Source organism: Boleophthalmus pectinirostris, unplaced genomic scaffold (assembly GCF_026225935.1).
Source record: "Boleophthalmus pectinirostris isolate CB_2022bp ecotype Guang Dong unplaced genomic scaffold, ASM2622593v1 HiC_scaffold_14, whole genome shotgun sequence".
In the NCBI taxonomy this organism is placed as follows: domain Eukaryota; kingdom Metazoa; phylum Chordata; class Actinopteri; order Gobiiformes; family Gobiidae; genus Boleophthalmus; species Boleophthalmus pectinirostris.
In genome coordinates, this window is record NW_026571047.1 from 17777999 (window position 1) to 17791944 (window position 13946).

Below are 13946 nucleotides of genomic sequence, written 5' to 3' on the forward strand. Positions count from 1 at the left end.
GTAGTTTCCTGTGTCCTTACTCTCCGTGATGAGCTCATGTGACAGACAGCTACACAGTGAAACATGACGAGATGTACAAGGGATGAACAAGCAGCCAGGTTGTTTACAATGCTCCGCTGTGCAGGGTGTATATTTAGCCAATTGATCCATGCTTTAAAGATGTACTATGGGACTTTTCTATTGCAGGTGCATAGAGATGTTACTGCTTTGCCTTAGATCTATCACAGTGTAATGTATAAATATGTATCTGATATTTATTTAGTTCCAGGAGACAAGCAGATGGCATAAGATGCTCTAAAAAAGTTATACAGTGTCTCCTACTAACATTTAGATGGCTAAATGCTTTTTCCAACACTATTTTAAGATTCTATTTTTAGCAGGACAAATTGGATTACGGTTCTACCCGGAGATGCCAAAAGAAAGGAGCAAGCTCGAGTAGGATGAATCAGCATAGTAAAAATAGGACTGCTCCAGGTCAAACGCCCCATCTGCTAAGAGTAGATAACAGTTTGTCTCTCTTATTCACAGGTATGAAGAGGAGTAGACATCTGCAGGTGTCCCAGGGCGATTCTGTCCTCTGGCCGTTCCTCCGATGTGTCTCCGAATGCACTCACCCCCCCCCCAGGACAGCTATAAAGGATGATCTGAAAATACACTGACACAACACTGAGCCCCAGAAGTACTGTCACAAAAAATCCAAAATTGCTGTTTGTTTTGGTTGGTCTCCAAGTCTCTACTCTGCTCCACTTTTTCTTGCACTTTAATCTCGTCTGCGTTCCCATTTCTCTGCTCAGAGGAGGTCATGTCCCAGTCTGGAAAAGTCCTTCATCTGTATGTGGAAGTGAGATCTGCCCCAGATCAGAAAGCAGAGAGAACTGAGGAGGACAATCCCGCTGAACTACTTTCCAAGTTAACAAACTCAACCAAAACGTCAACTAGCCACTGCTTAGCCCAAGAGCGTACTCAAAAGCAATCTCCTTCAAAACATTCAGTCAGTTTTCAGCTCCAAAATTCACCAAAAGTCACAAAATCCTGGACCTCACCTTGCCATAACATCCAGTCTCCACCATGCTACGCCTCACCAAAGTGTTTAAAAAAAGAAGATGTCAGTGATAGAAAACGATCTGTTGTTACGTTCAGTTATGTTGAGAAATCAAATGTTAAGACGATAGAAAGTCCAATAAGAGACCAAAGTCATTTTCGTAAAAGATTAAGTGATCCGGTTTATTTCGGCAGCCCTACTTCTACTTGCAGCTCGAGTCCCTACAGATCTCCAGGTCACCAGCACTATCTTCCCAGACAAGCACCTGTTTTTGACCCCATTGGGAGGGCAGCTACACAAAGAGCAGTGGAGGAGTTTGGTTCTCCTTTATTGCGAATCAAACTAGCTCACGCACTTGAAAACAGTGACTATTTATATAACCGAAAACCGCGTTGTCAATCCTGGGCCGGTTCGCCTCTTTTCAAAAAACAACCAATGCACTCACACGTGGAATCGCAAAGCCCTCGTCACCTCTTACAAAGCAGTCCTGCTACTCAAAGACAATTTGATGACTCTCCGATGTGTGGCACTGACAAAGTAGAAGGAATGAACCAGTTAAGTGAAAGAAAATCGCCGGCGAATAGTCCGGAGGTTGCGCGAAAGCTAGTAGAAGAGGTCATCAAAGTTTCTGCTAGTTTAGTGGCAGGAAATCATTCGCCGTTGCACAATCCAGCGTCCAGTGCACAGCAGTGTAAAATGAACATCCCTTTAACAGAGCAGCTTACCCCAACCAACTCAAACCAGCCTGAAAACTCACAAGAAGCAAATAATGACACTAAGCCCATCGACTGCCACCAAAAATACCAGCATCCAAGCTCGATCCACTCTTCACCTGCCATTCCTTCTCGCCTGGTACGTCCCGTTAACCCTCCCGCCGAAACTAGTTCACCTGTAAGGGACCCAAGACTAAGCCAGGGGGAACTCCGCGCCCCTGACACCCCAACATTACACCGCTACCAACCTCCGCAGTACATGGGCGATGTCTGGACTCCTCGTTTGGATTTGAGAGACGATTTCGAAAAGGGAGACTGTACAGAGATAGCGCGCAGACTGTATATCAATGAAAATGTCGAGGAAGCGCCTGTCAGTTGGACGTCCAGGCAGCAGTGGGGGAGCGATGAGGTGACAAGCCCAAGACCGAGCCCTGAGTCTGGGTTTGTGTCGAATAGTGATACCTCCACAACTCCACCACCTCAACCAGACAAGAAGGGAAAATACCTTAGCCCCAAAACTAGACAAAAACGAGCAGAGCAAAGACGAAGGGAGATTTTGCTTTTGGGACCTGTGGCGTTGGACTCGCCCGATGAGGACGAAGGGTGTGATGAAGATGTAGCAGGACAGGGGCAGAGTGGAGATAAAGAAAGTCCAGGGGAAAATGGAGGAGGAGTAGGAGGGTCGTCTTCGCGCAGCTCCAGTGGCGTGACAGGTAGCCTTGGCGACCGGGACTGTGTGTCGCCCGAGTCCAGCCAGTCGAGTCGCCATAGCAACGAGACGGGGGCAGTGACCTCAGGAATACAGGTATGCAAGTTTTAATCATCACGAAAGCAATCTCAGAACTTTACTCACCCATATGCATGCAATGTAGTAAGCGACAATAATGGTGATTTTAGGAGTAACCGTAATATAATATATAGTATAATATAATATAATATAATAAGTTGTTGATGACATTAGGATTGGCACACAATAGCTAGTGTGTGGTATTTATTTATTTATTTCATAAAGTATAAAAAGACATCAACAGTCTCACAACATCAAACATACAAGAAATGAATGAAAAGGAGCAGAAAGAAGACAATACATCAACATTGATAGTCACTTTAAAATATTTCTAAACAATCAATTGCAAACAGAAATCTTTACTATTATGCACAAGAACTTAGTTTTCTTTTTCATACAAACACATTGCTTTCAATTTTATGTGTTTTTAAAATGCCATCATTGCACTTGATTTTTCAATATATGTCATGCAGTTTACATTTCCTTTTTGTCACGGTAGTTTTACTTTACACCACCACTCTTCAATAAAATTCAAATGTCATGGATAATATAGCGTTGTGAATGTAAATTAGTCTTCTATCACCAACAGTACTTGACTACACCTCTAGTTGCACTTTCAAATGGTAAGCTTTTGTTGCTTATTATTCTGATAAAATATAAAGGGACCTGTACAGAGCTTTTGTTACTGTTTTCAAATACATGTTGAATATTTGTGTGTACTTTAATTCTCCAGACAGACAGTGGCAGTGCAGCTCCTGTGCCCTCTCTCCACTGTCAGAAGATCGCCCGTGCCAAGTGGGAGTTTCTGTTCGGGACCCCCGCTGAGGAGGCTGCTGGCAGGAGGGAGAAGAGTGAGAATATTTAACACAGTTTTCTGTCATCTATGCAGATCAGCGCTCTTATGTTATCAAAGCTAAACCTGAGCCATACTGTTCCAGAAGAGCTCCCATGGGCAAGACTTAGAAATAATTCTTTGTTATTTGACAGACCGCCACAACCAATCATCTTACATCGTCTCTTTTCTTTCTATTCCCTTTGTTCGTATTGATTAACTTTAATGAATTAGTTTGCTTACTGCTGCATTTAGTAAGGATAACATATGTGATTATTTATATGCAGAATGTCCCACTACATGAAATAATACACCTAGAAAAATCTGTTGCAACTTTGAAAATATTTTTACATAACAGTTATTTTCATCTCAATTTATACTACAAATGTTGATCGCAGAATATCATGGCATTAGATGCACTATACCTTAGCTTTATATCAACAGTCACATCTGAATGCAAGCTCTACTACACCTTCTAGACAGGAATACACACAATTTCCTGTAGTATATTACATTACATCCAACCCATAACAATAAATCTTGTATTCCTTTCTGTCCAGATGGCGTTGAAACCTCCACAGCCCCTCCTAGTGGTAACTCCAGTGAATCACCCACTCCCACCCCTCCCTCGTCCCTGCCTCTGCTCTCAGCCAATCACGAGGTGCAGCACGTGGAGGTAGAGCTGGTGACTCCTCCCCCCGCTGTAGTCGGGACATCCCCCAAAACAGGCATCATCCGCCGGACCTTGAAGTACTCTGAAACAGACCTGGATGCTGTCCCCCTGAGATGCTACAGAGAGACAGACATAGATGAGGTGCTCATGGGCGAGCAGGAGGATGCTGACTCTGCATTTGGGAGCAACCGCAGTGTGCAGGGAAACTCAGGTGAAGAGAACTTAAGATTTGCTAAAACACTGGTAGAATATAAAATGTGATGTTGAAGGAATTCAGATGATAGAAAGGGATCATTATCTCTGGAGCAAAGTATAGTTCAAAATTGGCAGGTGCTCTTGGGGAGGGCTTTTTTAAACTTGAAAATATTAGTTGTTAGAAGGGTAAAATCTCAAAAATGTGTCTAGAAAATCAGGCAAAGCAAATGTAAACAAAAGCCTTTATTGCACTTTGGCTGTTAAGCATAAAACATACATACCAATGCATTTTTGGCCAACATAGCCTTCATCAGACAAAAACTAATTTCTATACACATTTTTGAGCTTTCACTACTTAAATATTTTCAAGATGATTTTTGACCTGATGTTTTAACAAGCAAAGCATACTACCATCACTTTTTACATGGCAGGATAACTTTTTATTTTTTTATTATGTCATATTCCCAGATAGGAGCAAGAGCAACTAGATTTCCCTAACATCACTAATGCTGAACTTTTATAACTAATAATCAATTTAAAATATTATTCAATATTTTAAAAAATATCCAAATGAACAAAGAAATTACGCACAGTTTGTCTTCTCACCAAAGAGTGATGAATGAAGTATGAAATGTTACATAATGCATCAAGTGTCTCCAACTCTAGACAGCTATTATAATGTATTTTATTCAAGCAGGAGTCAAATCATAGCTACATTATAATAACAACTATAATAACAATGACTAGAGTGATTTACAGAGACTAAATATGTTATAGAAGTAATGATCAGACTTAAATTGTACTTTAGAAAATTGAATGGCATGTTTAGGTGTTATCAAACCATTTGCAATCATTTAAACAAGTCCATATGCAAAAGTAGAAATAAAAAAAAGATGAAACATGATTTCACAAACTTTTGTAATTTGTTACTTTTAAATATAGGTATTGGCAGTAGTCCTCTAGGGGGCGATAATCCTAGGACAGATGGGGAAGATGGAGAAGACAAAGAACAAGAGGATGAAGAGGAGGAGGATGAAGATGAGAGTGAAGAGGAGGAGGAGGAGGAGGAGGAGGAAGAGGAGGAGATGGTGAGCTGGGCCAGTGTCCGGATGCAAGGGGATGAGCGGAGGAGACTGCACGGGTCGAGGGATGATCCTGAGGTGTTTGAACCCAACAGGTGATCAGTGCAAAACATACTTACACAACACATGAACAAGTCAAGTCACATTGTGTAAAGACAGAACGCAGCACGGAAATGTAATTACTGTTTAGACATCTGTAGTTAGACAATATACAGGTTTGCTCACATTCAATAATATGACACAACTGCTAAAACGTCAAGGGTGAAGTAAGCTGTTTAATTTTTTTTGTTATTCATCCTTATTTATATTGGTTAGCCTCTTTAGACGTATTGCCTAATTTTCAAAAGGGACCAATATATTCTGAAAACTAGAAACAGGACCTAATTTAAAAAAAAAACAATGTAATGGTTTATAGGACAATATAGGACCATTCTAGGAGCATTTTCTTTTTTAAAGTCTGTGGTAAATTCTTTATAAACAAAATTGTCCCTACTGAGTTATAGTGAACAAAAAATGTTGTAGGAAAAATCATACAAAAATACTATACTTGAACTAGTAAAATTGCATCTTACCACATACATAATTTCGTGCTTGAGATCAAATAGCATTTCAGAGTTGTGTCTTCACCATTATAGGATTGCTGGAGGAGTGAACTTTGAATGTATAATCATGCTTTCTTTAATTAGATAGAACTATATATGTACTGACAGAAGAGAACAGTGTAAATTTTAAATGTCCACTTTTAACATGACCACAGAGGCCTCTCCCATTCCCACTCTTTATTAGAAATGCAGTGGGTGGTTTGAGGCACATACAGCAATGCTTTTGGTATGCGTCAAAGTCTCTCCTCCCTTTGCTTAGGCCAGAGGAAACTTTTTTTGACAACCACCACCCAGCCCTGAAATCCCCAATCCTGGTCTCTGGTCCGCGGCTCTCAGCAGAAGACACTTTCAGTCGCCACTTTGAGAGCATCATGGAGTCGCACCGAGCTAAAGGGACCTCCTACAACAGCCTGGACAGTGAGGAGATCCTGACTTCAACCACTCAGACTGTTTTGACCTTTGACCTTCCAACTCTGACCCCTGCCATCCATGGGCCGGTGTGCCAGAGTGCCAGGCAGATTGTGCAGCTCAGTTTTGCCCCGTTGGCGCATGATGAGAGGCCTAGTTTGTCAGACTCTATCTTCACCATGGGAGGGGGCGGTGATTCGGATGCCACCAGGGCACCCTCCAGTGAGAGACTGAGCAGTGGGTCTGAGGGGACCCCGCCACGCAGACGGGAGACGGAGCACATAGGGAGCCCCTGGTACAGCAACTCGTCTTTCCCAATGATTAAGTGAGTAAAGACACAATATACACACAAAGTCACACAGTTATATTTTATTGTTATATTTTGTAAACAAAATACAAGCGTCAGCTTCCTATGCAGTATTTTTTCCTCTGGATGTGTTTCCTGCTACGGCCCTTCTCCATTTATAATTTATATTTATAACTTAGGAATGGTTCAATGGTTCCTAGATTTATGGATTTATGCAAAATAATATAAACCCTGCATTGGCCCACTACTCCATCTTGTGGTACACAGTATTATAACAGGTTGGAAAGAGTACATGACAGTATAAATTTAAGAACATGTTATAGTAAATTAGTCCTTAAAGGAGCAGTGGTCACTGAGGTTGCCATAGTAACATGAGCCATAGTTGCCTCTAGGCAGTTGTGGCTAGAGGCCTTAGCCATAGTTGTGAAGAAATTAGGTACTTGTACTACATAACTTCTCTTGTAGAGGATCTGCTGTCATGGAGCTATGGTATCTTTGCTTGGAATGTTCCACAATATGGTATTCAACTTGTATATCTTGCATTTATTCAATTACAGGTGCTTTTATTGCTCAAAAAATACTTTTAAAACATGCATTCTTAACATAAGTGGGGTTACAACTCCACAGGTCTGACCTGTTACATAGTACACCTTTAGTAGCTTTGTTGAAGTAGAAGTTGTACATTAGTAGTTGTAAATCCATTTTAAAGTAACTGTATCTCCACACTGTATGATAATCACTAGATTTTCAGTGTATTCTGATGAACTAAAAGACTGCAATAACCTTATTCCCACAAAGTCCTTTAAGTAGTTTTTGTTCATTGTTGCATTAATTGAGTTTAAAGGCTACTAAGAAACACACAAACATTTCTAGAGGCAATGAGTTGTGGAAATTGATGCTATTTTAATGTTTGGTTGGCTTTTCGGTCACTACCTCCCTAATGGGCTGCTGTCATTGCCGGATAAGTCTGCCTCTGTCTGTGTCATTATCCTTGCATAGAGAAGTGGTGCAGTGCTATTACAGACCTGAGCTGAGACAGTGAAGGTCGCTCACAAGGCTGTCCCTGCTGTCTACCACCACCACCACTCACACATGTGCTTCATGCGGGATAATGGTGTGCATGCACATCAGTGGGTTTCTAATATTGCCTTATTAACATGCAGAATATTCGTGTGAAGATCATGTAGCACAGGTGGGCTTTCTGACAGAGCTGCAGTGAAGAGGGATCACCTTGACTGTTGCAAACTCATTGTGCACTTTGAATCAACTTCTCTTTTACTCAAGCCATGTTTTTATTATTATTTATACTATTATTATTTATGTTCACTTAGTTCTTCTCACTCAATTTATTATGTGTCTTTAATAGTAAAATACAGTAATTAGGGTGACCACCTCAAAATAAAGAAAAAGAGGGACATGTTCAGTGTAGTGAGACATGGACATGGACAGACTGGGGAATTTTAAGATTATATAGATAATAACTGCAATAACACCATATGATTTGGTGATGAGCTGTTTTTTCATTAATTGTAATGCACAGAGAGAGATTAGAATAGATACCGGCATATTTTCATCCCTGAAAACCAATACAAACAAAAATGATTTCTTAATGAAAAAGTGTGACGAGGACAGTAATTGTAATTTTCTTTTATGTAATGCTTTGTGTATTGGGCTCTATCCACTAATAACAATACAATTATTTGATTCTGTATGTTGTACTTGGTATGTTTACTGTAATGGTCTGCTCACTGGTCTCTCCAAACGAGCTGTGAGACAACTGCAGAACATCCAGAACGCTGCAGCTCGGGTCCTTACTCGAACTAGGAAGTACGAGCACATAAGTCCTGTGCTCAGGTCTCTGCACTGGCTTCCTGTGCCTCAGAGAATAGACTTTAAAGCAGCTCTACTTGTGTACAAGTCTCTCCATGGCCGAGCACCAAAGTACATTTGTGACATGTTAGTGTCATATGAACCATCTCGCACTCTGAGGAGCTCTGGGACCGGCCTCCTGCTGGTGCCCAGAGTCACGACTAAACAAGGGGAGTCAGCGTTTCAGGCTCATGCAGCTAAAACCTGGAACAGTCTTCCTGAACATGTGAGACAGGCCTCTTCTGTGACGCTGTTTAAATCCAGACTCAAAACATTTCTGTTTAACTGTGCATATAACTGAAAGGTTTTCATTCCGCACTCTTCTCTCCAATTTATGTCTCTCTTTTTTAAAATTTTAATCTTCATGATTATTTATGTTTTGATTTGTTTTTATTATGATTTTAATGTATTTCTTATTCTGTAAAGCACTTTGAATTACTTTGTGTACGAATTGTGCTATACAAATAAACTTGTCTTGCCTTGCCTTGCCTTTAAAGGGCCTATATTACCGGACTTTCTGATCTGTTATAATGTTGTTTCCTTATCACAAACAGACCTGGAGTTGTGTTTTGTTTCATTTACACATATTTAGTACACAAACCCTGCATATTTAGTTCATCTCTCAAATGAAAAACACCTTGTTCCAGTTTGTGATGTCGTGTGGTACGTACATCAAGCGCTCCACTGTGTTTTTAAACTCCACACACCTTCACTAGGATTATCAAAAGGTAGCTGTTAACTTGAAAACTACCACTTCATGACAGCACAAGGAGGAACACAATATTTTGAGCTTTGGAGATATAGACAGACTAATAATAAAGGAATATTCAAACACATGTGAATGAAACAAAACACAACTCTGGGTATGTTTTTGATAAGGTTACAACATTCTAAGATGTTTTAAAGCTCACAAGAGTCAATGTTACATAATATAGGATCTTTAAATATTTACCATTATCTTTATTATTATTAAAATGGGGCTGTATCCATTTGCCTAACACTATAGTCAATACTGTTTTGAAATGACCTCTTCCCTGGGCTTTAGCTTCCCTAATGAAAGTGCAGCTTCTTTTGTTTCTGAATGTCATTGGAGTTAAACAGCACTGCAGAGGAGCAGGCTGTGTCAGTTTGCAGCTGTGGCCACTAGAGGGCAGAAGAACACAGCAGCCCTGGTTTAATGCACTACAGCTGCCATTATTTTCTTGACTTTGATTTCACTTGGATTAAAATTACCAAAATAATATATGTACATTTTTCTTCTTCCTCTTTTATCTTTTTTTTTGTCATTTATCTCTAGTAAATTTAAATATATTGCATCATTAAGTGGGGTCATTTGTTTAATGTTAGTTTGAGTGTCAACATTTGGTAATAGTAATAAAAACTTTCTTTATTTCTTTTATTACCCCAGTAATACTATCATGAAATCACAAAAATCAAGCCCCCACGGCAGTATCAGGAGGAATGTGTATGTTTTTATTTCGTCTTGGCTCTCTGTTCTGTACAGTTAAAATCCTCAGGAAATAAAAGGGCATGCGGTATTCCCCCTGAAATATTTAATTTCGCTGCGCACGGTCCACCTTCACTACATTGCACCATGATAAGACTCGCCGTATGAGAAACTAATCAGACTACTTATCCTTCAAGGCCATATGTATTTTTGTTCTTCTTATCTCACATTTTTTTGACCTGGCAACCCTGTAGCAAAACCTCCAAGAAACGAACGCATATTTTTGAAGCCTAGTTTGATGAAAGTAGGAATTTCAGTGGTGCGCCCCTCCCCTCTGCCTCTCCCCTTTCATAAAGTCTGGCCCGTTGGACAGTAGCTCATTGTGCAAAGTTAGGAGAGGAGGGGGTTAGCATTTTGGCTAAAACTGACACTGGGTTTTCTCTCAGGACCTTTGATTATTAAACTAACAATGATAACAGGTGGCTAATTTACCCCCCCCCCCCCCCGAGTAAACAGGCAGTGGGAGCTGATAGGACGCTGGGATGAAAAACTCACACCCTTTGCTTCAAGTTAAAACCTGATATCTTTAATATTTATTTTTCTCTGCGGACACCAAAACAAGACCAACCAGAACCGGTAAAACTCCCAGCTGGGGTGGTTATATAGACTACTGACTGTGTGTAATTGGAGATGCAAAGAGAACAGGAATGAATGAAGGAAATAGGAAGAAGGAGGCCGGACTATACGCTGGTTAGTTTTGGGGTAGTGGACAAGCCAAGTTTCATGCCAAGCTTTGGAGACAAGGTCAGTAGGGGACAGAGGGAGTTTACTCAGCGGAGAAGGGAGAGAGGGAGGAGTAGAAAACTGCATTCTGGGAAGAAAATGTGCTTTTTTACTTCAAGGGGAAAAGAAGGCATGCTGTGAAGATCGGATGACAGCAAACACAGGCAGAGACAGGAGGGATTTTCACATAGGTTTGCCATAGTTCAGTGACTGATATGCATTGAGGTGGGAATTGCGGGATAGGGATGAGGTCCGGATATGGGCTAAGGAGGAGAAGTGGTAGTGGAGGGGCCAGACCAGTTTTAGTCCAAACATCTGGATATAGGAGAGAGATGAGGACCACGTCGGTAATAAGCTGTCAAAGGGAGATGGCTCGTGCAGAGGAGCGAAACTTGCAGGTCAAACGCTCATTTCGCAGGTGAGACCCCGCCCACAAACTTTTTAATTGCCATTATAGATTTGAATAATCAGCATGGTGGAAAAAAAAAAAAAAAAAAAGTGTATGTAGCGTGCTTTTTAAAATGTTATCACTGTCTGGATATCTAAGTCCAAGTTGCTGAGTAAGTTGACCCATTTGTTACATCTCACTGGAAACAGAAATATTGTAAAGAAATTTAAGCACATGTATTCAATGACTACTACATTTTATTGAAAACTTAGTTTTTTAATCAGTTACTTTTGAAAAGACTCAATAACATTCTAGCAAAATAGACCATTCCAAATATGATAGCATTTTTTTCTTGCAAATTAAGAAATGCATATCAAAAAGTCAGATGTACTCTTGGGGGGGTCATTGAAGACTTTCAAGAAAACGTGGGTTTCATTTTTTCAGTTTGTTGAGTCTGTTAATTTTCCCTTTGTTCCAGAATGATGTTTTCCTCTCTTGTCTTTGATTGATTCTTATCTCACTCTCTCTTTTCATTTCAATCTGTTACATGTTTTTTGTGAGTATAGGTGACCTGGTAGTTGTTTATTATTTTGTTTTGTTTTGTTTTTTTCTATTTTAGATTTAGATTTTTCTGTTTTGAGTGTGTGTGTTTTACTCAGCTTTCTTCGTCTCTAAAAAATAGAAATAGAAAATAGAAATGTTTATCAGTATTATCTTAGTGGCCCATGCATGCCAAATAAAATAGGCCAAAACGTATATCAACAACATCAAACAAATATAGTATGGGATGAAGGAGCAGTACACACATTTAAAATGGTTTAATATGCTATTTTTTTTTAAGTTATCATGACATTTTTGTATTGTTTTATGTAAAAAAAAAAAAAAAAAAAAAACAAACACTTTGCAATTTCCCTTCCCTTCATTTCTGCCTATTAAATATATTGCCGTGGATGTATTTTTAGGCCATGTTATTGTAATTCTAAGTGAAGAGTTCAATTGCAAAACAGAAACAGATAACTGTAAACATGCCAAAATTGTTCTTTTTGTTATCATCTTCTGCATAAATGATCACTGTCTAGTGGATATTTAGCTTTTGAAAACATTTCCATACAAAGAGTAAACTGCAAGCTTTCAATTACTTTTTAAAATGCCATTTATCTGTTTTTGCAAATAAACTCTTCCAGTACACTGCTTTTGCTTTGTTACCGTTGACGTGGAGACTGGTTTGTGTTTACTCCGTAGTTACCCATTGATAATCCCTGGTTACTTTTTTAACCAGACAGCTTGTGCCGTTAGTGACTGTTGCTTGGTGCCATTGACTTGAGTTGATTCACTTGATAATAGCAGCGTTATTGAATGTGAGCCCTGAAGACTGTTGGTTTTCTTGACTTGTCGGTGGCGCTGTGAAACCCTCTCTCTCTCAGGAAGTGTGGACTCTTGGCAGTTTCTGTATTCAGCTGCTGGGCTGTCATTGTCACTGGCTGGTGTGACTGGAATGGCTAGTAGATGCTTTATATTAGGCTCCGTTTTAACCAAACAAATCATGAACAAGTTAAATAGACTTAGATTTGCACAGATTATCTCTTCATATTACACCTGTTAGTGGGTGTGCTGTATGAATCAGAATATTTTGGCAAGTTGATGTGCTAGAAACTAGATGCATATTATATTTTCACTATAAAATACATTAAACACATAATTTTTAGAATTTGTGGTGGTGCAATTTTTAAAGTTTTAACAGAGAATTCAGTTTATTTCTAATTGTCGACGATGAACTTTGGTCTTTCTAATCGAAATATCAGCTGATCCTCTGTCAGTAGAAGCATGTGGTTTGCAGCAGAGTTCAGACTTTGGAGGATGAAATTGGATCATATAATTTTGGCAATGGCAATGATTTAAAGTCTAAACATAAGGTTGCTTTATGTTTTATTTTTTTTGTAATTTGTAATCAATCAGTCAAGTCAATCAGAAATCATCAATGATCAATTCAAAGAGAAACATCTTTATTAACTGTCATATCTCCCAGTATTACCCTGAGTATGTACATGTAGTACCTGAATTCCATATCTGCCTTTAAATTGCTTTTGCTATTTCTGTCCTGAAACATTTAGTCCAGCAGAAATGTCTAGTTCTTCTACATTATTAACATAGTGAAGTATTAGTGTTATATTACCATTATTCTGAGCTCCTCTTTTTAACATTTGACCTTGAATTATTGATGTTTTTCCCTGATGTGTTCTGGAGCAGGGAGAAGGCCCGTTTGGCCACAGACTCGGAGCTGGACCAGGACCTGAGCGAGCGCCTGGGCCTGAGCAGCAGTGACACTCTGACCAACGGCAGCCACAGAGCTGATCTCGCCGCCGCACGGAGGCTCGCCAAACGTCTCTTCAACCTCGATGGATTCAGGAAGTCCGACGTGGCGCGACATCTGAGTAAGAAGTGAGTGGAGGAAATGAACTGACATTATACAAGTTGTTCCCTTAGAATTATAAGGTTCTGTCTGTGTTCTGGGAACTTCTGAGGTATTGAGGTTTAAAGATCTGACATAGAGCATAATGGGCATGCTCCAAACCCCACAAAATGTTATATTCAGGAACAAAAATGTCAACAGAACCTTATAATTCTAACGGGATGAAGTATTTTAGAGTTTTAGAGATGCATTAGTCCAGCTCAATATTAACACAAATACTTGGCTTTTCAGATACCCCTTCAAAGGTTAACACATAGTAAGTGATCCAATTACAAGAAAAAAACAAAACAAAACAAAAAAACTGCTGGTTAAAGGGACAGTTCGGAATTTTGGACATAGGGCCTCATT

The 13946-nt window shown here is 39.7% G+C and overlaps 1 protein-coding gene across 1 annotated transcript in view; it reads left to right on the plus strand.

Moving 5' to 3' along the window:
- LOC110154356 (PH and SEC7 domain-containing protein 1-like) overlaps positions 1-13946 on the plus strand; it is a 60665-nt gene that overhangs the window by 10803 nt on the left and 35916 nt on the right. The window contains exons 2-7 of the mRNA XM_055150284.1: positions 529-2560; positions 3276-3393; positions 3935-4258; positions 5185-5419; positions 6186-6659; positions 13373-13567. Coding sequence (XP_055006259.1) covers positions 803-2560; positions 3276-3393; positions 3935-4258; positions 5185-5419; positions 6186-6659; positions 13373-13567 — 3104 coding nt within the window. The 5' untranslated portion in view covers positions 529-802. The remainder of the gene's footprint in view (positions 1-528; positions 2561-3275; positions 3394-3934; positions 4259-5184; positions 5420-6185; positions 6660-13372; positions 13568-13946) is intronic.